The following is a 21,327-nucleotide window of genomic DNA, read 5'->3' as shown; positions in this document are numbered from 1 at the left end:
GAACTTAACCCAACGGAGTACCTACCCGGGCAGAATGAACGTTTCACCAACGTTTCACAAGTATCAACTCCATACCAGATACGGCAGCCGTCGCGTCTATCCCTGACATAGACTTGCCCTGCACCCGTTTTGTGACCGCAAGTTGACTGGATAAGTCAAAGGTGTCATGCGCACCAACATCAAAGGACAAAGTTGATCTTTCTTCCGACGGAAATTTGAATATGGATCGAAAACTTGTATTGGGCGTTCAGCCTGATGTAACCCGTGCTATCAGGAATGGCTTATCGCAGCCTGACGGCGACATACCAGGTTACGAATGTTTGTTGGGTCATGCCTGCATGCCTGTATAAAACCTTGCGTCAATCATCCACTCTATTCGTGCATCTTTCACCCGCTCGTCCGCTTCTTCCCTATAATGAACACGACAAACTTCGTAGGAGTATTTATCGCTCTCATTTTAGCACTTATTCTAGCTTCATATATTCGAAGCACCAAAAACTATGTCGACAATACCCACCTCTTATTGCCTCCAGGACCTCCGCTGCTACCCATCATAGGCAACGCGCTCGATGTCACTCCAGAGGAAAGCTGGCTGATTTATAAAAAATGGCGAGATCAGTATGGTACGTCACGGAGGTCTGCTCTGTTGGCATTACTCTAATGACCTTGAGACTTAATTCATCAATAATGCAGGAGACATCGTTTATTGTCGACTGCTGGGCACCAACCTTATTTTGATCAACTCTGAAAAAGTGGCCGATGATCTCTTGGAAAAACGCTCACGTATATACTCGAGTCGCCCTCGTCTCGCCACCCGGGTTCCGTAAGTTACCGTTTCTAGCGTAACGGAGTACAGACTGATGCGTCCGCTAATATTGATAGTTTTGGATGGGGCTTCCACTTCGTCTGGGAGGAATACGGAGACAAGTGGCGAGCTGACCGTAGACTGTTTCATCAATCATTTCGGGAGGAAATGACAATGCATTACCGCCCTTTCTTTCAGCGCGCTTGTAATAGGCTCTTGATCAATGTCCTGAAGGATCCGAGCAAGCTGTTTGATTACTTGAATCTGTTGGTACCAGATCATCATCACGTCGATATTCCTGGGTGGTGGACTAACTCTGCGTAGCTTTGCAGGATCAACCATGTTATCGAGTATCTATGGCTACGAAACCAACGATATCCATGACCCTTTGGTGCGCAATGGAGAACGTGCGCTCACTACGCTTGAAGCGATCACACCGGAGAAGTCTGTGTTGATTGAACTCTTCCCTTTCAGTAGGTAATAAGTAAAGAATTGCACTGACATTTTAAAACTGAGGATTGTATCGCAGTTCTCAGTCTTCCGAATTGGTTTCCCGGGGTCTCTCTTCAGAAAAATGCCCGTGCAGCTAGGAGAACACTTCACGAATACGTGGAGAAGCCTTATCAGTTCACTACCGACCGCCTAGTATGCCCCTCTGACAAATACGTATTCCCATTGGCCTGAACTCTACTTACTAGCAGCAGGATCCTTCTTTCCCCGGCATGCTGTCCGATTCAATCAGGCGTTTTTCTAATCGTAACAATAGCTTCTCAAAGGAAGCCATGAAACAAGTTTCCGCGGCCGCATTTACGGGTATGTTTATCGCGCCGAGCTAGGATTTCTAACTGTTCAATAACGACTACATGATCAAAGGCGGCACCGAAACGGTAAGTAAAGTTCCATTGAAATATTATATAGGGCGGAGACTCACTCAAACTCCAGACAGCGTCCACATTGCTGGTATTCGTGCTGGCAATGGTAATGCACCCGGATGTACAAAGGCGAGCACAAGAGGAAATGCGAACTGTTACTGGGAACGATCGGCTTCCTGTGCTCGAAGACCGATCTTCTCTTCCTTACTTTGGTGCCATTATTCGTGAGGTGATGAGGTGGCACCCAGTTGTTCCCCTAGGTGGGATAATTTGTGTCACAGACGATTCCCATCGCCCTTTCTGACGTACTTTTCGTAGCCGTCCCACACGCAGCCATTGACGACGATGTATATGATAATTATTTTATTTTTAAAGGATGTACCGTCATACCGAACACATGGTCAGGTTCTATCTGTAATACAATTCTGGTCCTAACCGTAGAGAATATAGGGCAATCTCTCGAGACTCAACGAGATACCCGGATCCTGAAAACTTCAATCCCGATCGCTTCCTCGACGCTGACGGGAAACTTAACGGAGACAGCGTGAAGTGGAACTTTGGTTGGGGCCGCCGCATTTGTCCTGGGCGACATATTGCAGATGCTGGAGTGTGGCTCGCGGCTGCTTGTCTGGTCGCTACATTTAGCTTCTTGGAGCCCAAAGACCGAGATGGCCAAGACGTTGACTTCGAGCCGAAGTGGACCAGTGGCGTCACTAGGTATGCACTGTTTTTTCACAAGCTTTAAATACACGGCTGATCATGGTGTTGGTGTAGCCATGCTGTAATCCCATTTCCGTGCCATGTAGTCCCAAGGGATCCATCGCTGACCACGTCTGTTTTGGAAGCCATGATGGTTGAATAATCTCGACTTTTGACTTTAGGGAGATGAATGGATTGCACGTAGGTAATATAACTAGTACCGCAATGTTTCACAAGGCTACACCGATATTAGAACGGATACATATTATCGAACAGTTCGGGTACGCATAAACAAATCAATCACTAACTATGATCTGTAGCCCCTTGGCTCTCTTATGTGAGTTGCTAGCATGCTTGGTAGGAGTATCCGGATCTTCTGTGCGAGTGCGTTTTGTCGGTTTATCCTATCTGTTGCTGATATGGTGCATGGGGAAAATGTCTTTGCGCCGCTTCATCTCTTCCTCTATTTTGCTGAACCCTGTGAGGAAGGCGTTGTATAGGACCTCAGTGAATTGAGAAGCATTCCAAATTGCAGTGCCGTTAGGAAGCTTGTCGTCTAATTGAAGAGACTGAAGGTGTTTATACGCGTGAGCAAGAGGGCGGACCACATCTAAACCTGATAGAAGGAATCGACATCCGGATCCCCTAAAGTAGATATCAAGCAAGGGTTGGGTGATAAAGAAGTTAGTATCCAAGGCATCCTTCACAGTTGACACTCGAGCTTCGTTGCTTTCGATCCCACAATTGAAATAGCGACTCCCTTCAACCCTGAGAGTTTTCGCGAGCGGTTCGACGCTTTCAGGGGACAAGCAGCGAGGGGGGCGGAAGCAGGCGGCCCAGGGATAGAGCCAAATGAGCGATTCTAGATCATGGTAGAAGTGATAAGTGAACGCTAAACGTTGGGCAAGTATTTCTTCTGAATCATTGTCGTCGTTCTCGCCTTCGTCCCAAAGGACGGGAAGAGGCACATCCCCAATTCGAGTTGTGTAAAGGTACTCTCGCCGTTGATATTCCACAGCCATGAAAGCAGGCGTCCCCTAAATAGTCAAGTGAGTCAGTGTTCAGCACAAGTCAAACGATCTTCGAGAAAGTTGCTCACCGTCCTTGGATCGTAGGGAAGCTTGCAGCTGTGTTTGTAAGGACGCGCGTATTCCAGATCAGTGAGTTTCCCCTGTTCAGCTTCCGGATGCCAGAGACAATTCCCTCCGCTAATGTCGCGATGCACCCACCCTGCCAGGCGCATGTAATTCAGCTCTAGTAAAGAAACATTAGAGAAAATACGCTCATAGCTTCCCGTGCTTACCTTTCGTGAGGTCTTTCATGCAGCGAACGAGAGTTGCGTAGAGACTATAGGGCAATCTCTCGAGACTCAACGAGATACCCGGATCCCGAAAATTCCAATCCCGATCGCTTCCTCGGTCGCGCTGACGGGAAACTTAACGGAGACAGCGTGAAGTGGAACTTTGGCTGGGGCCGCCGCATCTGTCCCGGGCGACATATTGCAGAGGCTGGAGTGTGGCTCGCGGCTGCTCGTCTGCTCGCAACATTCAGTTTCTTGAAGCCTAAAGGCCGAGATGGCCGAGACGTCGACTTCGAGCCGAAGTGGACCAGCGGCGTCACTAGGTGTGCACTTTTTTACAAGCTTTACACGGCTGATCATGATGTTGGTGTAGCCATCCTGTAATCCCGTTTCCGTGCCATGTGATTCCAAGGGATTCATCGCTGACCATGTCTGTTTTGGAAGCCACCATGGTTGAATAATTCCGGCTTTTGACTTTAGGGAGATGAATGGAATGCACGTAGGTAGTATAACTAGTACTTCAATGTTTCACTATAGGGGTACTTCAATATTAGAGCGGATACATATTATCGAACAGTTCGGGCACGCATAAATCAATCAATCACTAATTACGATCTATGGTTCTCTTGGCTCTCTTATGTGAGTTGCTAGCTTGCTTGGTAGGAGTATCCGGATCTTCTGCGCGAGTGCGTTTTGTCGTTTTATCCAATCTGCTGCTGATATGATGCATAGGGAAAATGTCTTTGGACTTCTTTATCTCTGCCTCTATAGCGTTAAACTCTTCGAGGAAGGCGTTGTATAGGGCTTCAGTGAAATTAGAGGCATTCCAAATGGCAATCCCGTTAAGAAGCTTGTCGTCTAATTGAAGAGACTGAAGGCGTTCGTACTCCTTCGCAAGACAGCGGACCACCTCTGACCCTGATAGAAGGAATCGAGATCCCTTGGTGTAGACGTTAAGCAAGGACTGGGTGATGAAGCTGTTGGTATTCACGCGCACGGCTTCCCTCACAGCCTTTGTTCGAGCTTGGTTGCCTTCGACTCCGCAGTTGAAATAACGACTCCCTTCAGCCCTAAGAACTTTTGCGATCGATTCGACGCTTTCAGGGGCCAAGCGACGAGGGGGGCGGAAGCAGACCGCCCAGGCATAGAGCCAAATGAGCGACTCCAGATCATGGTAAAAGTGATACGTGAATGCTAAACGTTGGGCAGATAGTTCGTCTGAATCATTGTCGTCATTGTTCCAAAGGGCTTTACGAGGCACATCCCCAATCCAGGACGTGAAGAGGTACTCCCGCTGTTGGTATTCCACAGCCATGAAAGCGGGCGTCCCCTAAAGGGTCAAACGATTCAGTGTTCAGCATAAGTCAAACTGTCTTCAAGAAAGATACTCGCCGTCCTTGGATCGTGGGGAAGCTTAGAACTGTGTTTGTAAGGACGCGCGTATTCCAGATCAGCAAGTTTCCCTTGGGCACCTTCCGGATACCAGAGACAATTCCCTCCGCTGATATCGCGATGCACCCACCCTGCCAGGCGCATATAGTTCAACCCTAGTAGATATACATCAGAAAGAGAGAGAAAAATGGCAACTGTCCGGGATTACCTTCCGTGAGGTTTTTCATGCAACGGATGAAGGTTGCCCAATTGTCAAGCTCGTATATGCTCTGACAGACTTGCGAGAAGACGGTTCGTACGTGCTTCCGACGATGATACTGAAGATTATCCCAACATGTCTCTGCTGGCTTCGTCTGTCCACCAGATGCACCCGCTTGCGAATCGGTAGGAGTGGGTCGGCTCGAATCTCGTTGGGAGGTAGATGCACGTTGGGACTCAGGGAGGGCATTGGGTCCGTGTCCGATAGAGTCAGGAGTATAGAAGGCGCGTACGTTGGCGTCCGTGCAGCTAGTCAGGTCATCCTCAACCCACTTCTCGTCCTCGCTGGGCAACCTGACGACTTCATCAAGCTCATAATCCATGAAGTACCGCGCAGCATTCTCGATGTTGACTTCGGCAACGCCTTTCAGTGACTCCATAATTTGATCTCTGATATCTCTCTCCAAAACCGCGTCGTCAAAGAGGTAGGTATCCTTAAGTGCCTTGAGGTCTCCGAGCGTATAGACAGTTTCATCGCCGGGATTTGGGAAAAACATCTCCCTAACGCGCCATACTCGCGTAGCTCGAGAAGCGACCCAGTATGCAGCCTCTTCTGAGATGGGAGGCCCTTCCGTGAGGAAAAACTTCTCACCGACCTGATAGCGGTACGCAATTTCGTATCGGTAGCTACTTGCTCCAGAAGACGGGGGATCCACGCCTTTGGGAACACGCTTGATGTAGCGGCGAACAGTGGGATCAAAGCCAAGTTCTTGGGGTGACGAGAATAGGATATATAGGAGAAATTTCAGGAATGGCTTTGGGTTCTGCATCCGAGTCCTCATTTAAACCCGGGACTGGAAACGACGATTAACGTACCTCGTGAAAATCGAATTTCTTGGAAACGCAGACATGGCTACGCTCAAACCGCCACATACGCATCCATCTACCCTCGATTGTAAATCCGTTGACAAAACGGCGACAAGGATCATTATACAGAAGCTCTGTGGCACCTCCACATACTCTAGACTCGTTCTAAAGCGACATGAGTAGTATAAATAAAACAGTCTAATCAATTGTGAGTCGGCTTACGTCTCGTATGTCAGAAGCGAACTCGCCACGTTTAATTTCCCCAATGGCGACGATGTCTGAGAGATTCATCTTCGTTTTTGGTTTCTGCTCTCGCTTCAGATTGCTGTCGACCCAAGCACGGGACCGGGACTCACTGAGTTCCACATGCTGTGGGGCTTGGAAATAATCATGGGTTTCCGGTTGCATGTTGCCATAAGCTTCAAGCCATCCTTGTGCGTCGGCAGAGTCGGATCGAAGGGTACGGGAATCAATGGTATGAGACTCCACGAGGCCGACACGAATATCGGGAAACCACGCATGAGACGAAACTTCCGGGATGCTAAGGTCGTTGTGGGTGTTCTCGATATTTGTGGTTGTATTCAATCCCTTCGCCTTATGGACGTGCTGGGCGATGGTGGCAGCGATCCCAGAGATACAGGAGAAGGTCTCGCTCTCCGATTTCCCAAGTTCGGCGGCTTCCAAGATATCCGGCCACCCTTTGTCCTCCAAAATCTTCTCCTTCTCCAGGGCATCAAGAATCGTGTCCAACTCTGAGTCGCTCCACTGAGCGCAGGCTGCGTACTGTGCGAACCAAGCATCGACAGAACAAGACGTCAGACTCCTCGCCATGACCTGTTTGACCTTGAGATATCTTGAGCATGTGTCATCTCCAGACTGACAATCGTTGGTGTTACGAAGAGTCTTGCTATCAACGCTTGTCAAGTGAGACGAGCTAGGAGAGATATTACTCTTGTCAGTCGTTGGGGATGGCGGAGGCATTTTGGTCGGGTGTTCGGCGCAAAGCGCTCGGCATTCGGCATTCGGCACTGCCCAAAGCTAGAGGGGCTTTCCCTGCATAGCACCCGAGTCGATTGGCTGATGCACAATCCTTATCCAATGAAGTACTTCAAGTTTACTCACCACCACTGGGACGTCGCTTGTCCAACCTACGTTTCAAAGTCCTCAAGGACTCTACCAGGACTGAGCTACTGATTGCGGCCTGAAAATGGTGCTTAAAATCGGATACGGTGCGTCATAGCTTGAAGTTGGACGTCTAATGTCGTACAAACGTAGCTGAAACGCCCACAGTCAGAGAACATTTCGCCACTCCCTTGCTGCAGTATTATGCTGAGCAGCCGAAAGACAATGCAGGAAAGCCAACAATCTTCGAGTTGGACGAGACCGGTGGTAGGTCTTGCACACCATCTTCCGGCCCGGCTCGCCTAGATTAACTCGGGATCACTCCAGACGGGACCGGGAAGCTCATTAAGAACCTTAAAGCTGGCGAGATAGACATAGCAGTGTGCGTTCTGACCAACGTTTCACTGCCGAAGCCAAGCTCATGTCGTAGACAGTGGGCTGACAGAGTCCCTCATCAAGGGCATCGTCGATGGTTCCAAGGAGGGTTCCGAAGCCTACAAGATCGTAGGCCTCTACGTCACCTCCCCGCTCCGCTGGTGTGCAGCGTGTTTCCCGTCCTCATTACCTGACCAGACGAAATTTTCAGGGCAGTTATCACCGGTAACGCTGGAGGCAAGCCCAAGTACAAGGATATCTCTGAGCTAGATGCTATAGCCAAAAGCTCTGAAGGCAAAATTCGAGTCGGTATCTCTCGTCCCGGCAGGTACTTCCCTCCCGCTCGCAATACTTACTTAATGCTAACGCATGACCACAGCGGAAGCCAGAACATGGCATACGTTTTGGCTCACAACCGAGGCTGGCATGCGGACAAACTTGAATGGATAGGTTTGCTCTCTTGCCTATATTCCATACCGGCTGTGTTCTGATGCATTGGCTTCCAGAGAACGGCAAGGTTGACCCGCTGATGGCTTCCGTTAACGCTCCCAAGGGAGATGCCAACGCGACCGACATTTTCATGTGGGAGTGGATCACGACTAGGGCTGCTGCTCGCCCCGAAGGTGCGACTCGCCACGATAATTTGAAGGTTCACTTTGTGCGTGTAGATAGTCATCGTTTCGTAAACGCCCTACTGACTGACGTCTGTGGCTGATCCATATCAGGTTGACGAGGTCCTGACACCGTGGCCATCCTGGCTCATTGTTGCATCTACGAAGACGATCGCGGGCACTGCATCTGCTGACGCTGTAAAGGCCTTCCTCGAGGGGCTCAACAAGCACATTCGCGCGTTCTCCTTGGACAAGACGCTCGATGGGCCGAACTTCGAGTTCCTGAAGAAGAACTTCAGTACTCATACCGATGAGGATCTCCAGGCAAGTCCAGGGTCAGCCACAGATGTCCGAGTGTGTAGGCTGATGTGTATTGCCTTCTGTAGGAATGGCTGGGGAAAGTATCCTACCCCGAGAGCTGCCTCGATGTCCCGTCTGACTTAATACAGAAGACCCTCAAGTGAGTAGAAAGGTCGCTGACCTCGTGTGTGTTCAACCTCTGACTTGATTCCGCGTAGGGGGCTCGAGGACGCTAAGGCACTTCAACTCCCTTCTGGAGGATATCCAGATTCGATGTTCCTTGGCAGCTTTGAAGAATTCGTCACACGGACGTAAAGTCCCTGTGGATGCACCTGAAAGGATGGGAGGAAACGACAGGTGGAATACCAGTTGTAAATCGGCTAGATTCAGCCTGTACGAACATCCAATATTCTCAATGCCAATTAGAAGACCCGTATTATCTTCGTCTGGACATCACCATCACTCACTCAAAGCGTGTAAGGCTTATACACATGGCCACCGGAAAGGTTCCGCCACCAATATGGCTTTTACTTACCGTACCTTGCTGCGAACCACCGGGAACCACCCTGGACATGGTTCATCCACAGGTTCGCCCCTGGTCCCAACTTGAATTGGGCGCCAATCACTTTTTGTGTTCGGAACTTCACAACGAGGTGCTCACCTCATAGGATCTACCGCTCCCAAACCGAGGATCTGCTAGGCACAAAACGCTGAGCATCCTAGGCGCGCATGCAAGACGAGAGCAAACAAATTCGCGCTGGCCGCTGATAGAAGAAAATGTGGCACTCATACAGGCGCGACGGTAAAACCTGCACAGCTACTTTCACGCCATCCGAGTTCAGGCCCAGGGTCAACGGTTGCTTTAAGCTTTAGCAACTACTGTGGGTCACCCGATCAACTACAGTGCCTCTTGGTCTGGTGATGAGTGCCAAGCGGAAGCTTATCAGTTAAGCGCTAGACACTGTTGATCAGCAACTTGAAAAGCCTTTAGTGAGTGACTCTACGAGCCGGTACCACCGAGGTTGACTGTTGCGGTACAGTAAAGTGCCTCAATGGACGATGGCTTTGCTTCACTGCGGGAACACATCGACGCACATGTCTTTGAAGCATGAAGATCGCTGGCACGTAAGTGATATCGACCAAGGTGTCCATGTCATTCATCATCCAGCCAGCGTCCTGCTGTAGAATGCTGTAGACGCACGTTGCGCAATGCGCTTGTTCGTGAGCGCAAGTTATCATCTCAGCATCGTGCAGGATTAGTGCCATGCGCTTACTATGCGTGCTACCTGATCGCAAAGGTCGCAAAGCACATCCAATTAGGTCCACTGCCATGAGCTGTAAGTAGGTCAGCAAGGTACCCCACCCTTCAAGTGTCAAGCAGACACCTCAACATTTCAACCCGGCTATCCACTAGACACCCGGTCCAATGAACAATGACCGGAATGTGCAAAGGAGCGACAGTGGTGGCGGCTCATTCACCTTTATTGCATGTGGTGCGGCGTACCTCTGGTGGTTTATCCTGCCCTGGGCCCTTAAGTTTCAGTTGCGAGTCAACGTCGGGTACTTACTTGCCTATGAAGCTGTATGAAGGTAGGCACGAGTGCGAGCATTGCGGAACAGACAAGGCTATGCGACTTCAAGCTCAAGCGCCAGAGCATGGAACCACTAGTACCTGGCGCGGCAAATCTAATCTGCAGACCGACTCGGACCAACTGTAGGGTGGAAGAACGCTCACTTGTCCGAACTTCACCGATGCAAACTCGGACACCGGCTTTATCTTTCGCCACCGAAAGGGTACTAAACCTTTCAGGTAAATTAAGACATGGGCGCCTAACTTGTGGGTATTACAAGGGTATTAGCAAGCAGCCGACGGAACAGTTTACGGAGGCAAACCTGGTGCGGAATGTACACTGACGTACTCCACCATCGGCTCCACGACACATTAAGTGGATGAAGGCCCCGCAGTTGCCTGTCCTCGGACATGCACCACTTTTGCCTCTCCGGACCGACGGGTCGCAAAGCCGCAGTACTGCAGCGATCGTCAAAGTGCTGAATCCTTGCACCGATCCTAACCTTCGCATTGTGAAAGGGCTGTGTGGCACAACGGATAGGGGATACATAAAAGATAGGAAAGGCCTCGTGTCTGCTGATCGCTGGAGCTTTTTGGCCTTGCGTCGACGTCGGATCGCCCGTACAACAGGCTAGGTTAGGATAGGCAAATACTCAAGCACGCCGGATGATATGCCCGGTGCTGGATGGGGGATAAATGAGAAGCACACCCTTTCGACCTATTCATTCACTCTTCACCTTTGGCTCCATATCGTAGCACGCAGGCTGAAACATCCGTGTATGATTGGCTGCAGCAAGCCAACACTAACACATGTGCTTGGACACGAGCGTGCCCATTGCATCTCATTCATCGGGAGAAGGCAGCGCGGACAGTCAAGTGAAGGGTAATTTGTCGTCGCTAGCAACTGCTTAGTGGAGCATCGCGGTTTCTCCTTTTCTCATCTGGTCTCCTATAAACATGGTCAACAATTCAGTTCAGCTGAGGTTGCCGTTAACGTCTGATTGGTCTGAGACTTTCAACTCGCGTCCGTGTCCCGGTTCGTGGCTCACGATTCACGATGTACTACCAATCCGAGCTGCGGAACTACAGCGCATTTGCAGTGAAAAAGTGAAATTAACGAGTGTAAAATACATGTCTGAATTGGCAGAACAACAGCCATCGACAAAACAAATGAGAGGCCCAAAAGCGCACAAGGAGCTCACCCCTTCATCGAGCCCACCTTGCGCGACAGACTGCGCAGCCTCTCCGCGTTCTTCCGCCTGCGCTCCGTGTCCGCCTGCACGACCGAGCTGCGCGCGTCATTCCTGTTCATAATCCCGGCATCCGCGCGCGGCGCGACCGTGTAGCTCCCCATCCGCTGCTCGGGGATTGCTACCGCGTTCTTGCGCACCCTGTTCTTCTCGACCTCCTTCGCGCGCGCGAGGATCGCGTTCAGCTTCTCATTCGCGCCCGCGCCACCGGCTCCCCCTGCGGCGGCCTCGAGCGCGGTGACGGGCACGGTGCGGTCGCGGTAGGACGCGCTGCGCTTGATGATCGGCCGGCTCCATAGGGTCACGAGCTCGTTGGCGATGCGCTGCACGTCCGGGGTGACGCGCTTGCATTTTGTGTAGAAGAGCACGACCTTGCCGAGCTGGGACTCGCGCAGGACGGCGGAGTCGATGAACTCCATCTTGCGCAGGAGCGGGAAGAAGTCGCGCTGGATGTTGAGAGCGGGCAGCGAGCGGTCCGGGAGGGGCTCGAGCCATCGTTTCACACCCTCGAGGAGATTGTTGTCCATTATGGACTGGGAGAGCGATTGCCTGACGGGTATGGGTAATCGGGGGTGTCATTAGGATTGTGTGGGCGGGCCGAGGGGTTTGTGTGGAAAGAAAGAGCGGTGACGCATGATCAATATCGGCGTTTTGGTCGTGCGTGGAGCAGTTAGGCGGTTTCCGTGCGAGAGTAGGCAAGGAGAGACCGGAGCACAGTAAGATAGAAATAGAATTGGTTCAAGTTGAGCTCCAGTGGGCTGGTATCAGGTGGGAACCACTTACTTTCGCAATACCTCCATAACTTGTGGTAATAGCCTGAGCTTATTCGTAGCTGGCAGCTTATCCCGGTTAGCTTGCTCGTCGTCGACAGCCGCACTAAGCATGGCCTCGCGCAGCCGCGATACTTCCTCGTCTGCAAATCTGTCGAGGACATCCTCGTCGTCCTTTTTGCGTTTCTTCTGGCGGTTAGACTTCTTTGGCTTTATGATTGCATCAAGTTGCATTTCACGACGCTTTTTGGCAGCTAACACCCAAGGTTAAGTTTTCTCTTCCGAAGAAAGACATAAATCAAGGGTTTCACGCACCTATCTCGGGGGGTAAATCTGCGAGGTCCTCCTCGGTGAGCTGCGTCTGCTTGCGTTTGCGCTTCTGGGGACGCTCATCATCGTCTCTCCGGGTGCGGCGTCTGGGTTTAGGCGGTTTTGCACGGGGTGCGTCGTCGTTGACAAATGCGTCACTCGACTCTCCAGCGGACGAGTACTCGTCGCGTTCAATTTGAGCGCGAGCCTGGCGCTGGCGGGGCGGGACCTCTGTGTAATCAGGAGACAGGGGAGTCAGAACTCTATGAGTCGGGATAAGAGTACTGCTTTCGTACCCTCTTCCTCTGACAGTTCGGAGTCATCACCGAAAATGTCGCGCTCGAGGTCTTCTTTTGTCTGTCAAGGAGAGTTAGTAGCTGTGAGTCATGGAATGTGTAATCTCTGACCGCTTGAGGCATGATGGAGTGGAGGAAGATAGTGGTGGAGAGAGGCGCAAGTCAGATGTTGCTCTCTCGGCTGAGTTGCCGTTTGTGCGAGGCGAGGCGTGGTGTGTGGCTGTGGCTGTGCTGTCCAAGTGGAGGTGCAGGGGAGAAAGACAAACAGGGACAAACAGAAGCCATGTCTTGATGTCAGTCAATGACGCCTTCATTGTGACCGAGCCCTATGCAAAAAATAGGTTGACTGGACAGGTTCGCCTATTTATAACGGTGATGCCAGCCGTAATCTTAGCTATAGGCGAGCGAACCGCCCAACTTGACTCGTCCATCGAATCTCCTCTGTGACCTGTGGCTACTGCACGGGGTACGTAACTAAAATATCACAGCGCACTCATCGGCCCTGGGACTCACCGTACCGCTGGTATACACGTCTGTTATTTAGCACTCTCCCTATCCATTCTAAAGGATGCACTCCCTCTTTCCCCCCCGCCGTCTACCCCGTGTCGGCATGGCATCTCCTCCCCCTTCCCCTTCGGATCAGGCTCGCACTCCAGAGCTTACTGATGAGGACGTCTCCTCATCATCTTCAGGCGATGATCACACCGCCGCCCTGAGTCGCCGTCAACGCCGGCCCCTCCCACCGTTACCTCACCAGGTTGCGACCCCTCGTCCGCTAAAATCTCCTACTGCCGACTCTCCCTCCTTCCCCTTCCCTGCATTCGACTCGGCCGAAACCTCCCCCTCTTCTTTTCTCCCCGCCACCGACGACTCCACTCCTTCTCACTTTGCTAGGGCTCCTAAGCAGTCCTCTCATAACAGCAGGGCTGTATCCTGGATGAGAATGCAAGTCGATGCTATCCAGGCCCTCAAGCATCCCCGTATCCTCTCCCTCTTGCTCTCTTACCTCTCATGGCCCGAGTTCTACGCTCTCATATGCACAACCACAAAACTCAGGGGTCTCTGGGACTATCCTGAACTCAGAGACGTAATTATGTGCGCCTTTGTCCCAGGATTTCAGTTTGCTCTCCACCAACGGGATCTGTCTCGCTTCCGAGACGTCGATATCACTCTGCAGGACCTGGACTTACTACGTGCGTTTTTTACCACTTCATCTGCTACACGCTCGTGACGTCTGTCATTTATGTCGTCATACTCTCTAGTGATTTCGCAACGTGTTCCTCTTCATCGATACCCTATGCACGCTCTTCACGCCCTCTCTTCATCCCCCGAGTCAAGTGCGGACACTACTGTGACTCGGCGCATCTCAGACAAGCTTGCTGTACTCGCCAATACCCATTCCCGATTTGTCCTTCTGCTCCAATCGCTGGTCCATAGCTCATCGCTCCCGACCCCTGCTGAACCACCGGCCTTCACACCGCGATCGCAATCTGTTTCGCAAAGCACCGGTACCGGGAGCTCACTGCCTCATGGACTGCGTGAACTCACCTTTCCAGCGCCTCTGTCGGAATCCGTCCCTGACGGCGACAGTACGGCTGTCAATGGCAGCACGAACGTTTTACCCCTGGCGTCTTTGTCTCTGACACATACGCGCGCAACATCGTTATCGCCTGCCAAGAAGACGCTCAATCGGAACGGCAAGACGTCTGCTGCCTCGCCATCACCCGCTGGCGGAACCTTTGCTCAGGGGTCGATGTACTCGCTGGCCAATGGCAACAGCTTATCGGGATCGCCAAGACCCGCGATGGCTTCTCCGAGATCGGACAACTCGGGCGCTTCTACTCAGGTACCATCCCCCACGAAAGGCAGGCGCATGTCCATGTTTGGTTCCAACGCCAGGTCGCCGCCTCCCGCCCCTGCCGAACCCCGATTGCTGCGGTACTACGGCGAGAGCTGGAGGCGGTCAGCCAAACCATCCTTAGCACTGAGCCCACCGCCGACAAAACTCCGGATGTCCACTCGAAGCCCACTTTCACGAGCCGGTGGTTTCTCCTCGCAGGACGATTTTTCGTTTACAAAGCCCTTCGCCCAGGACGACCGGCGCGCCGCGTCTGTGGATTCAGACAGTGACGCTGGAAGCGGCACCTCCTCGCCATCCTTCTCCCGGCAGTCGACCGTCGGTGACGTCACCCATGCGCCCAGCAATGACACCAGCTCCCACTCCAGCCCGCCAGCCTCGGGTTTGGGCTTCAACCCGAACGAGCCAACGAGCAACCCGCACGACCTCACGCTTGCGATCTCCCGTGCGCGCGCACCCGTCCTGCGCGTGTTCGTTCCCGCGGGCGTGCTCAGCCCCGCCGTGCTAAACGCGTGCGAGGCGCAGCTCGTCCAGGGAGGCCTGTGGTCACACCTCTCGACTGGTGATGTTGTTTGCAACCTCGGATATGTGCCTGGTGTCGGAGCGAACTCGCGGCCCTCCACGCGCAGTGGCGAGTCACCGTCGCCGCCTGGAGGACCCGCGAGCGCGGACGCGACGTCGAACCAGACGTGGCTCGTGTTCGACGGCACGCAGCTCGTGCCGTACATTCCGCCCGCGCCTCCACCTGTCGCGGACCCGCTCAGCTTGCCGTCGCCGTTTTATTACACCCACTTGCTGCCTTCGGGCACGAATCCGCAGTGGGAGTTTGGGGCGATTGGCGGTGCCGGTCCTGACGCTAATGGTCCTGCGGAGGGTCCGGACCTGCGGCTCAGTGTCGCAGGCGTTCCGCTGGCAGCCGCTGGATCTGGGTCTGGATCTGGGGAGCCCGAGCTGACGCTCACGCAGACGACGATGCGCGTGCGCAGCCCGCACTCGCTCGGCGGGTACGCGATGGTGAAGAAGTGGGTGTGGATTGCGCGCTCGTGGATTGGCGTCGGCGTTGGCGTTCGGAGTGTTGCTGCGACGGAGGCGATGGGTTCCGGGTGGCGCGGTGAGTGGGTGCTCGAGGGCGAGGGCACGAAAGAGGGGAGGGGTGTGTTGCTTAAATGTCTGAAAGGCGAGGAGGCAGGCGAGCAGCGGTATGTGTGGGAGATGGTTAAGGAGAGGAGTGGAGGTGGGAAGTTGAGGATGAGGTATGTGTATCGTTGCTGCGAGTGCTGGCTTAGGGTCGCTAATCAGTCTTGGATAGATTGATGAAGGTTATCACGCCTACAATTAGCGGCACTGCTAGCTCCGCGGTTGTTTAAGTGCCCCGTAAGCTGCATCGTCCCGCAATGACTCATTGAAGGACACAACTAGCCCATGCTGTTGTATTTATTCTTCATTGCACCGCTGAACGCTGGACTAGACTTCTTCTGAACATTCACATAGTTACATTCTTTACTTACCTGGCTTTCAACTTTTCTGCTTGACGCATCGTCCGTACATATATTCTCTTACTAGGATGCTCCACCTCAGCGCAGTCTGCGGACCTCCTTCACCTCTTATCCTTCTTTAGTTCCACGACTCCCCCCTCCCCGCCATCCCGTACCACCCGCCCCTTGGATAATCACATCATCGCCGCTGCATCATTCCCTTTATCTAACCCGTCACACTCCTCACCTACAGGCTTATGCACCCGCACCCACCAAGATCCCGCCACGCACAATAAATTGCACGCACCCCTCCCTCGGTATCCTTACTCCCGTGTATCTGTATCTCAGAACTCAGTCTCAGACCCGGCTCACCAACAAGGACTCTACCTACCTATACGGACGGACGTACATGCCTGATCAATCCACGTACTTATACTTACAACTCTGTCTAGAAACTTATGATATATTCTACTGACTCTTATCATTAGTGTAATCAAATGTGTGCGTCTTGGTCAATGTATATGAGTTTATACAACACGTTACGTTGCGTTAGTAGTGCCGCATGCATGTGCGTCGCATGTGCGAACAGCATTCTGATCTGACACCCGTCATTTCCAGTATTAAGATTGGTGGGGCTCCCTTGATCCCGCTAGCTGGATTACAAGCTTGCGTACTTTAAATTTATGAGATTGCCGGCAGCAAGGATCAGGGTAGGAGGTACAGGAGATGGCAGTGCTGTTTCTCTAACGCTTGGTTTATGTATCACTGAATCAAGATCATCCAAGCGAGAACGAAATAGAACAGCCTGCGGGCAGCGACAAACACGCGTCAGCAACTGGACCGATTTCAGCGGAGGGGAATGTCAGCGCACAGTAGCGGGTATACGGCCAGGAGAATGCGCTGCCGCTCGATTTTTGTGCCGTCGAGGAAGTTGACGGACGCTGGACGTGTCGTGAGCGTGAGTGAACACAAAACATGGCCTGTCTCACCCCAGATGCACCAGGCCCACGCTCCGAGCGCGATGGGGGCGCGGACCCAGATGATGCGGACGAAGCAGGATATGAGGGCAGCGATATCGAGCGGGGCGATGCAGTAGCCTAGCGTGCAGAGGCCTTGGAAGAACGAGCTGAAGTGGGGCACCAGAACGTGAGGTTCATTGATTCGAGTGTTGGAGTTAGTCAAGGCTGCTTACACTCGGCCGCCTAGAAGCTGGTATACACTTCAGAGCGGTTCGCATAGGTCTGAGAAACGATACGCGTACCTTGGCTTGGACTGTCACGACTAACGAACCGACGGAGACGATGACCACGACACTGGTGAAGACTCCGAGGGACTGGCTTGGTGGTGCCTGGATGAGGGGAAAGATGTGGGATACGTGCACGGAAATACCAGGCTTCAACTCACGTTCACGCTGAGCATGATACCGAGGGCCAGGCATAGCAGAAGGGGTCCCCAAAGGTCCCAGTCCCTGAGTGTACTGTGAATAACATATCTCAATTGATGTGAAAGAGCGTGCTATTACCTGAGAACCTCACGGCCTGATGCCCGGCGAGGGTAGAGCACTTGCACGAGTTTCGAGTAGATGGAGAGAAGGTCGCGAGCCTGGGATCGAGAAATAGGTTAACAATATCCCAAGACCGGCGTACGTGACCGAAGTGCTAACAATGGTGGTCATCACGGGCTCATCGAGCGTGTCCACGCCGTTATACCTAGGCGTTTACGCGTCAGCATCACCATTCGCGCCTCATGCGGCTGCGCATCTTGAGATGTGGCACATTACAGCGCACCTGGTTTCGACGCGGATCCCGCCAACTGTCTGTCTATTCGACTGGGGCTGCGAGTTCGAGCCGATGTTGCCAGAGAGCTGAGGTGCAGCACCGTTTCCGCTGCTGGGCTGGCCTAGCTGTTCCGGGGCGCGAGCCTTGCCCTTGTCTATGGCGGGGCTCGTACCGCCGAGCGAGGGCTGCGTGAATCCCGGGATGTCGTTATCATCGAGGTCGTCGTCGTCTGGATCCGAGTGTGAGCCAAGAGTCACTTGTAGGCGGCCTGAGACGCACCTGCTTCGATGAACCTGGACTGGGAGGTGAGCGGCGTCTCCGCTGTTGGATCCATGGCCTTGGTCGTGTCGGAAAGATATCCCGCTTGCGCTACAGGCGCTTGGTGGCGATGCACCTGCCACGTGATTTGAGATTTCGCGGAGATTGAAATGCCACCGAGACTCGAGAGTGACGCGTCCCGCCAATACCAAGTCTGGTTACGTCCATATCTTGAGCACTCGCTTTCACCATGGTTTGTATTCATGACTATGTCTTCACCGCCCATACTGAATATTACAACAGGGTAATGCACCATCCGGCATGCCTCCGGGCGCGGGAGGACAGGGACAGGGCGACAAGGACAAGAAAGACAAGGGACCACAGAAGAAGAAATGGGAGCCACCGCTGCCCACCAGTGTCGGCAAGCGCAAGAAGAAAAAGGGCCCCGCCACAGCTTCCAAGCTACCCCCGATCACGCCCACCACGCGCTGCCGCCTGCGTCTCCTCAAGATGGACCGTATCAAGGACTACCTCCTTCTCGAGGAAGAGTTCATTCAGAACCAGGAGCGGCTCAAGCCCGAGTCGTCGCGCGAGGAGAAGAACGAGGAGGATCGCACGCGTGTGGACGGCCTGCGGGGCTCGCCGATGGTGGTGGGCACGCTTGAGGAGATCGTGGACGACGACCATGCAATTATCAGTACGGCTACCGGTCCTGAGTCGTATGTCGCCATCATGAGCTTCGTCGACAAGGATCGCTTGGAACCTGGGTGCTCTGTGCTGCTACATCACAAGAGCTATGCTGTTATTGGAGTGTTGGAGGATGACGCGGACCCGTTAGTCAGCGTTATGAAGCTCGACAAGGCGCCGTCGGAGAGTTATGCGGACGTTGGTGGTCTGGAAAACCAAATCCAGGAAATCAAGGTATTGAACATTTCTTTTGATTAGTGATTTGCTACGCCTGATACTGATGTCACATATTCTATAAGGAATCCGTCGAACTTCCTCTCACCCATCCCGAGCTGTACGAGGAAATGGGTATCAAGCCGCCAAAAGGTGTTATCCTGTATGGTGTGCCTGGTACCGGCAAGACCCTGCTCGCCAAGGCTGTTGCAAACCAAACATCTGCTACTTTCCTCCGTGTCGTCGGCTCGGAGCTGATTCAGAAATACCTTGGAGACGGACCTAAGCTAGTCCGAGAGATGTTCCGCGTTGCCGAAGAACATGCTCCTAGTATAGTGTTCATCGATGAGATTGACGCCATCGGTACCAAGCGGTAAGTACAACGCAACTCTTCGCTTAGGTCGTCTATTGATAATAACCCTAGGTATGACTCCACGTCTGGCGGTGAACGTGAAATCCAGCGAACGATGTTGGAGCTTCTCAACCAGCTGGATGGTTTCGACACCCGTGGAGACGTCAAGGTCATCATGGCCACGAACAAGATCGAGTCACTAGATCCCGCTCTCATTCGGCCAGGTCGTATCGACCGGAAGATCGAGTTCCCGCTACCGGACGTGAAGACGAAGCGGCATATTTTCCGGTGAGTTTCCAAGTACCATTCGTTTGACAGGCACTAAATGAATTTTGCCCAGCCTTCATACCTCGCGCATGAGCCTGAGCGAAGATGTCGACCTCGAAGAGTTCGTCATGGCAAAGGATGATCTCTCGGGTGCGGACATCAAAGCGGTGTGCACGGAGGCGGGTCTACTAGCGCTTCGCGAGCGGCGGATGCGGGTAACAAAGACAGACTTCACGGCCGCAAGAGAGAAGGTTCTGTACCGGAAGAACGAGGGTACGCCGGAGGGCTTGTACCTGTAGATTTGTTCCATTGTTTCGTTTTATTGTATCCCTATACTATGCATAATGCTTCAGAGCAGTCAAATGCTGTGGTCGAATGAGGTTGGATAAACGTCGCGCTGAGTGCATTATGCTTGCCTTGATTCATTCAAACATCAAACATATTTAACCATCATCCAGCAAACCTCAATGTCGACGTATCAAAGTCGATCCTTCCATGTGACCATAACCGACACTCAGTATTCACAATAATATCCACACTAGCTTGCAGCAGATAGATACTGTACAATGATTCAAGTGGATCCTCATGGCACTTTTGCTGCCATCGAAGCGACTACATGAAACAACAATAAAGTACAGGTCAGATACTTACAGTCGAGGCTACAGAACAGAGCATTGGTCTTTAATGTACGTCACTACTTCCTTCACCCTGTCGAACCCTTCTTGTGAGAGGATGTCCAACTCCCACTCTCCCGTCAAATACTCCGCGGATAAAGCCTTGGCTGGATCGCGAGGAACTCGACGGGGCAGAATCACGCGGTCCTTGGATTGAGCAGTGTAGAAACGTGCTTTTGTGCCAATGATGCTGACGCCATGCAAGACCGGGATCGGGCAGCACGTTAACAGGTCATCGTAGCGCTCTCGCACTTGACCATCCGCGCGGGACCGTGCTGCTGGCGAGCCGAGCCAAACGTCATCCCTAACATCCGCAAAGAAAACGGGCCGATTATTCTGGTCGTAGACAGCGAAGTACAGCCTGATGAACGCATCGGATTCGCGAGGGCTGTTTAACGATGGATGACGTGGAACTACCACGAAGTGGAACCTAGGATTGTCAAAGCAGTAGTTGAGAAGCGAGTTGGATGGGCCGTGATACCGTGTTTCGCCGCAAATACCGATAGGCGTATGGTGACGGAAGGTCTCAAAAAGGACCTTGAGTTCACTAGGCCACGTCTGGTCACTGATGAAGGACATGTCCTTGACGGTATGCATGAGATGCGAGTTGCTTCATGATCAAGTGTGAAATAGTTGCAATATACAGGACATCCGGGATAGGGGTGGTAATGAAGGAATTCGATACGTCATACCTCTAGGATAGGGGAATTTTCATTTATGTATTTGACTGGAGGGGTCACTTGCTTGGTCTCTATTTCGTTCAACGTTCATAACGTTCATCATCGTTATATCAGAAACTTTGAATCTATCCTCGACGTTCAACATGTCCTTCATCAGTGACCAGACGTGGCCCAGCGAATTAAAGGCTCTATTCAAGACTTTCCGCAACAAGGGGCCTGACGGTGCCTGCTGGGAGACACGCTATCACGGCTTATACAACTCGCTCCTCAACTACTGCTTTGATTGTCTCAAGTTCCACTTCGCAGTGGTGTTGTGTCATCCAACGGCAGAAACTCCTCACGAAGACAT

At 52.5% G+C, this 21,327-nt stretch overlaps 8 protein-coding genes across 8 annotated transcripts; 4 read left to right on the top strand and 4 right to left on the bottom strand.

The window, feature by feature from the left end:
- Positions 1-927: 927 nt before the first annotated feature.
- On the top strand, positions 928-2,054 carry CONPUDRAFT_99599 (cytochrome P450; the record flags this gene model as incomplete). Its single annotated transcript, XM_007767605.1, has 6 exons — positions 928-1,071; positions 1,130-1,278; positions 1,335-1,450; positions 1,504-1,618; positions 1,731-1,937; positions 1,996-2,054. Coding segments are annotated over exons 1-6 (744 nt in total), but the record flags the coding sequence as incomplete, so codon positions are not given.
- A 506-nt stretch (positions 2,055-2,560) lies between these two features.
- On the bottom strand, positions 2,561-6,374 carry CONPUDRAFT_99596 (uncharacterized protein). Its single transcript, XM_007767604.1, has 5 exons — positions 6,356-6,374; positions 6,143-6,298; positions 5,277-6,090; positions 3,476-3,630; positions 2,561-3,413 (listed from the first exon to the last, which is right to left on the bottom strand). Exons 2-5 carry the CDS (start codon positions 6,203-6,205, stop codon positions 2,781-2,783), a joined length of 1,665 nt encoding a protein of 554 aa, XP_007765794.1. The 5' UTR covers positions 6,206-6,298; positions 6,356-6,374; the 3' UTR covers positions 2,561-2,780.
- Positions 6,375-7,266: 892 nt separating this feature from the next.
- Positions 7,267-8,976, top strand: CONPUDRAFT_142444 (uncharacterized protein). Its single transcript, XM_007767603.1, has 10 exons — positions 7,267-7,362; positions 7,424-7,522; positions 7,583-7,637; positions 7,669-7,791; positions 7,842-7,958; positions 8,010-8,080; positions 8,137-8,288; positions 8,356-8,595; positions 8,628-8,701; positions 8,760-8,976. Exons 1-10 carry the CDS (start codon positions 7,341-7,343, stop codon positions 8,854-8,856), a joined length of 1,050 nt encoding a protein of 349 aa, XP_007765793.1. The 5' UTR covers positions 7,267-7,340; the 3' UTR covers positions 8,857-8,976.
- A 2,231-nt stretch (positions 8,977-11,207) lies between these two features.
- On the bottom strand, positions 11,208-12,918 carry CONPUDRAFT_163203 (transcription factor iws1). The gene is made up of 5 exons (XM_007767602.1): positions 12,848-12,918; positions 12,737-12,797; positions 12,447-12,671; positions 12,145-12,385; positions 11,208-11,910 (listed from the first exon to the last, which is right to left on the bottom strand). The coding sequence occupies exons 1-5, from the start codon at positions 12,857-12,859 to the stop codon at positions 11,310-11,312; spliced, it is 1,140 nt and encodes a 379-aa protein (XP_007765792.1). The 5' UTR covers positions 12,860-12,918; the 3' UTR covers positions 11,208-11,309.
- A 428-nt stretch (positions 12,919-13,346) lies between these two features.
- Positions 13,347-16,509, top strand: CONPUDRAFT_163202 (uncharacterized protein; the record flags this gene model as incomplete). Its single annotated transcript, XM_007767601.1, has 3 exons — positions 13,347-13,929; positions 13,999-15,847; positions 15,904-16,509. The coding sequence occupies 3 exons, from the start codon at positions 13,347-13,349 to the stop codon at positions 15,959-15,961; spliced, it is 2,490 nt and encodes an 829-aa protein (XP_007765791.1). The 3' UTR covers positions 15,962-16,509.
- Positions 16,510-16,831: 322 nt separating this feature from the next.
- Positions 16,832-18,181, bottom strand: CONPUDRAFT_88321 (Yip1-domain-containing protein; the record flags this gene model as incomplete). Its single annotated transcript, XM_007767600.1, has 10 exons — positions 16,832-16,874; positions 16,941-17,010; positions 17,059-17,195; positions 17,262-17,278; positions 17,331-17,417; positions 17,474-17,537; positions 17,592-17,671; positions 17,733-17,778; positions 17,857-18,076; positions 18,127-18,181. The coding sequence occupies 10 exons, from the start codon at positions 18,179-18,181 to the stop codon at positions 16,832-16,834; spliced, it is 819 nt and encodes a 272-aa protein (XP_007765790.1).
- Positions 18,182-18,327: 146 nt separating this feature from the next.
- On the top strand, positions 18,328-19,998 carry CONPUDRAFT_119390 (26S proteasome subunit P45). The gene is made up of 5 exons (XM_007767599.1): positions 18,328-18,358; positions 18,409-19,026; positions 19,092-19,378; positions 19,430-19,645; positions 19,698-19,998. The coding sequence occupies exons 1-5, from the start codon at positions 18,356-18,358 to the stop codon at positions 19,921-19,923; spliced, it is 1,350 nt and encodes a 449-aa protein (XP_007765789.1). The 5' UTR covers positions 18,328-18,355; the 3' UTR covers positions 19,924-19,998.
- A 174-nt stretch (positions 19,999-20,172) lies between these two features.
- Positions 20,173-20,877, bottom strand: CONPUDRAFT_119388 (uncharacterized protein; the record flags this gene model as incomplete). Its single annotated transcript, XM_007767598.1, has 1 exon — positions 20,173-20,877. One exon carries the CDS (start codon positions 20,875-20,877, stop codon positions 20,284-20,286), a length of 594 nt encoding a protein of 197 aa, XP_007765788.1. The 3' UTR covers positions 20,173-20,283.
- Between the last annotated feature and the right edge of the window lie 450 nt (positions 20,878-21,327).

This window comes from Coniophora puteana (assembly GCF_000271625.1).
Source record: "Coniophora puteana RWD-64-598 SS2 unplaced genomic scaffold CONPUscaffold_3, whole genome shotgun sequence".
In the NCBI taxonomy this organism is placed as follows: domain Eukaryota; kingdom Fungi; phylum Basidiomycota; class Agaricomycetes; order Boletales; family Coniophoraceae; genus Coniophora; species Coniophora puteana.
This window is presented reverse-complemented; position numbering and strand designations above follow the sequence as displayed.

What these genes read in the sequence shown, in the direction of transcription:
- CONPUDRAFT_99596 (XM_007767604.1), bottom strand. Translation starts at nt 6,205, where the DNA reads ATGCGTATGTGGCGGTTTGAGCGTAGCCATGTCTGCGTTTCCAAGAAA. An exon ending in CATGAAAAACCTCACGGAAG is followed by an intron (nt 3,631 to 5,276) that starts GTAATCCCGGAC and finishes TTTCTTTACTAG; the next exon opens with AGCTGAATTACATGCGCCTG. An exon ending in TTCCCTACGATCCAAGGACG is followed by an intron (nt 3,414 to 3,475) that starts GTGAGCAACTTT and finishes TTGACTATTTAG; the next exon opens with GGGACGCCTGCTTTCATGGC.
- CONPUDRAFT_142444 (XM_007767603.1), top strand. Translation starts at nt 7,341, where the DNA reads ATGGTGCTTAAAATCGGATACG. An exon ending in GGCGAGATAGACATAGCAGT is followed by an intron (nt 7,638 to 7,668) that starts GTGCGTTCTGAC and finishes TCACTGCCGAAG; the next exon opens with CCAAGCTCATGTCGTAGACA. An exon ending in GGTATCTCTCGTCCCGGCAG is followed by an intron (nt 7,959 to 8,009) that starts GTACTTCCCTCC and finishes GCATGACCACAG; the next exon opens with CGGAAGCCAGAACATGGCAT.
- CONPUDRAFT_163203 (XM_007767602.1), bottom strand. An exon ending in AGATTTACCCCCCGAGATAG is followed by an intron (nt 12,386 to 12,446) that starts GTGCGTGAAACC and finishes CTTGGGTGTTAG; the next exon opens with CTGCCAAAAAGCGTCGTGAA. An exon ending in GTTATGGAGGTATTGCGAAA is followed by an intron (nt 11,911 to 12,144) that starts GTAAGTGGTTCC and finishes CATACCCGTCAG; the next exon opens with GCAATCGCTCTCCCAGTCCA.
- CONPUDRAFT_119390 (XM_007767599.1), top strand. An exon ending in ACCAAATCCAGGAAATCAAG is followed by an intron (nt 19,027 to 19,091) that starts GTATTGAACATT and finishes ATATTCTATAAG; the next exon opens with GAATCCGTCGAACTTCCTCT. An exon ending in ACGAAGCGGCATATTTTCCG is followed by an intron (nt 19,646 to 19,697) that starts GTGAGTTTCCAA and finishes AATTTTGCCCAG; the next exon opens with CCTTCATACCTCGCGCATGA.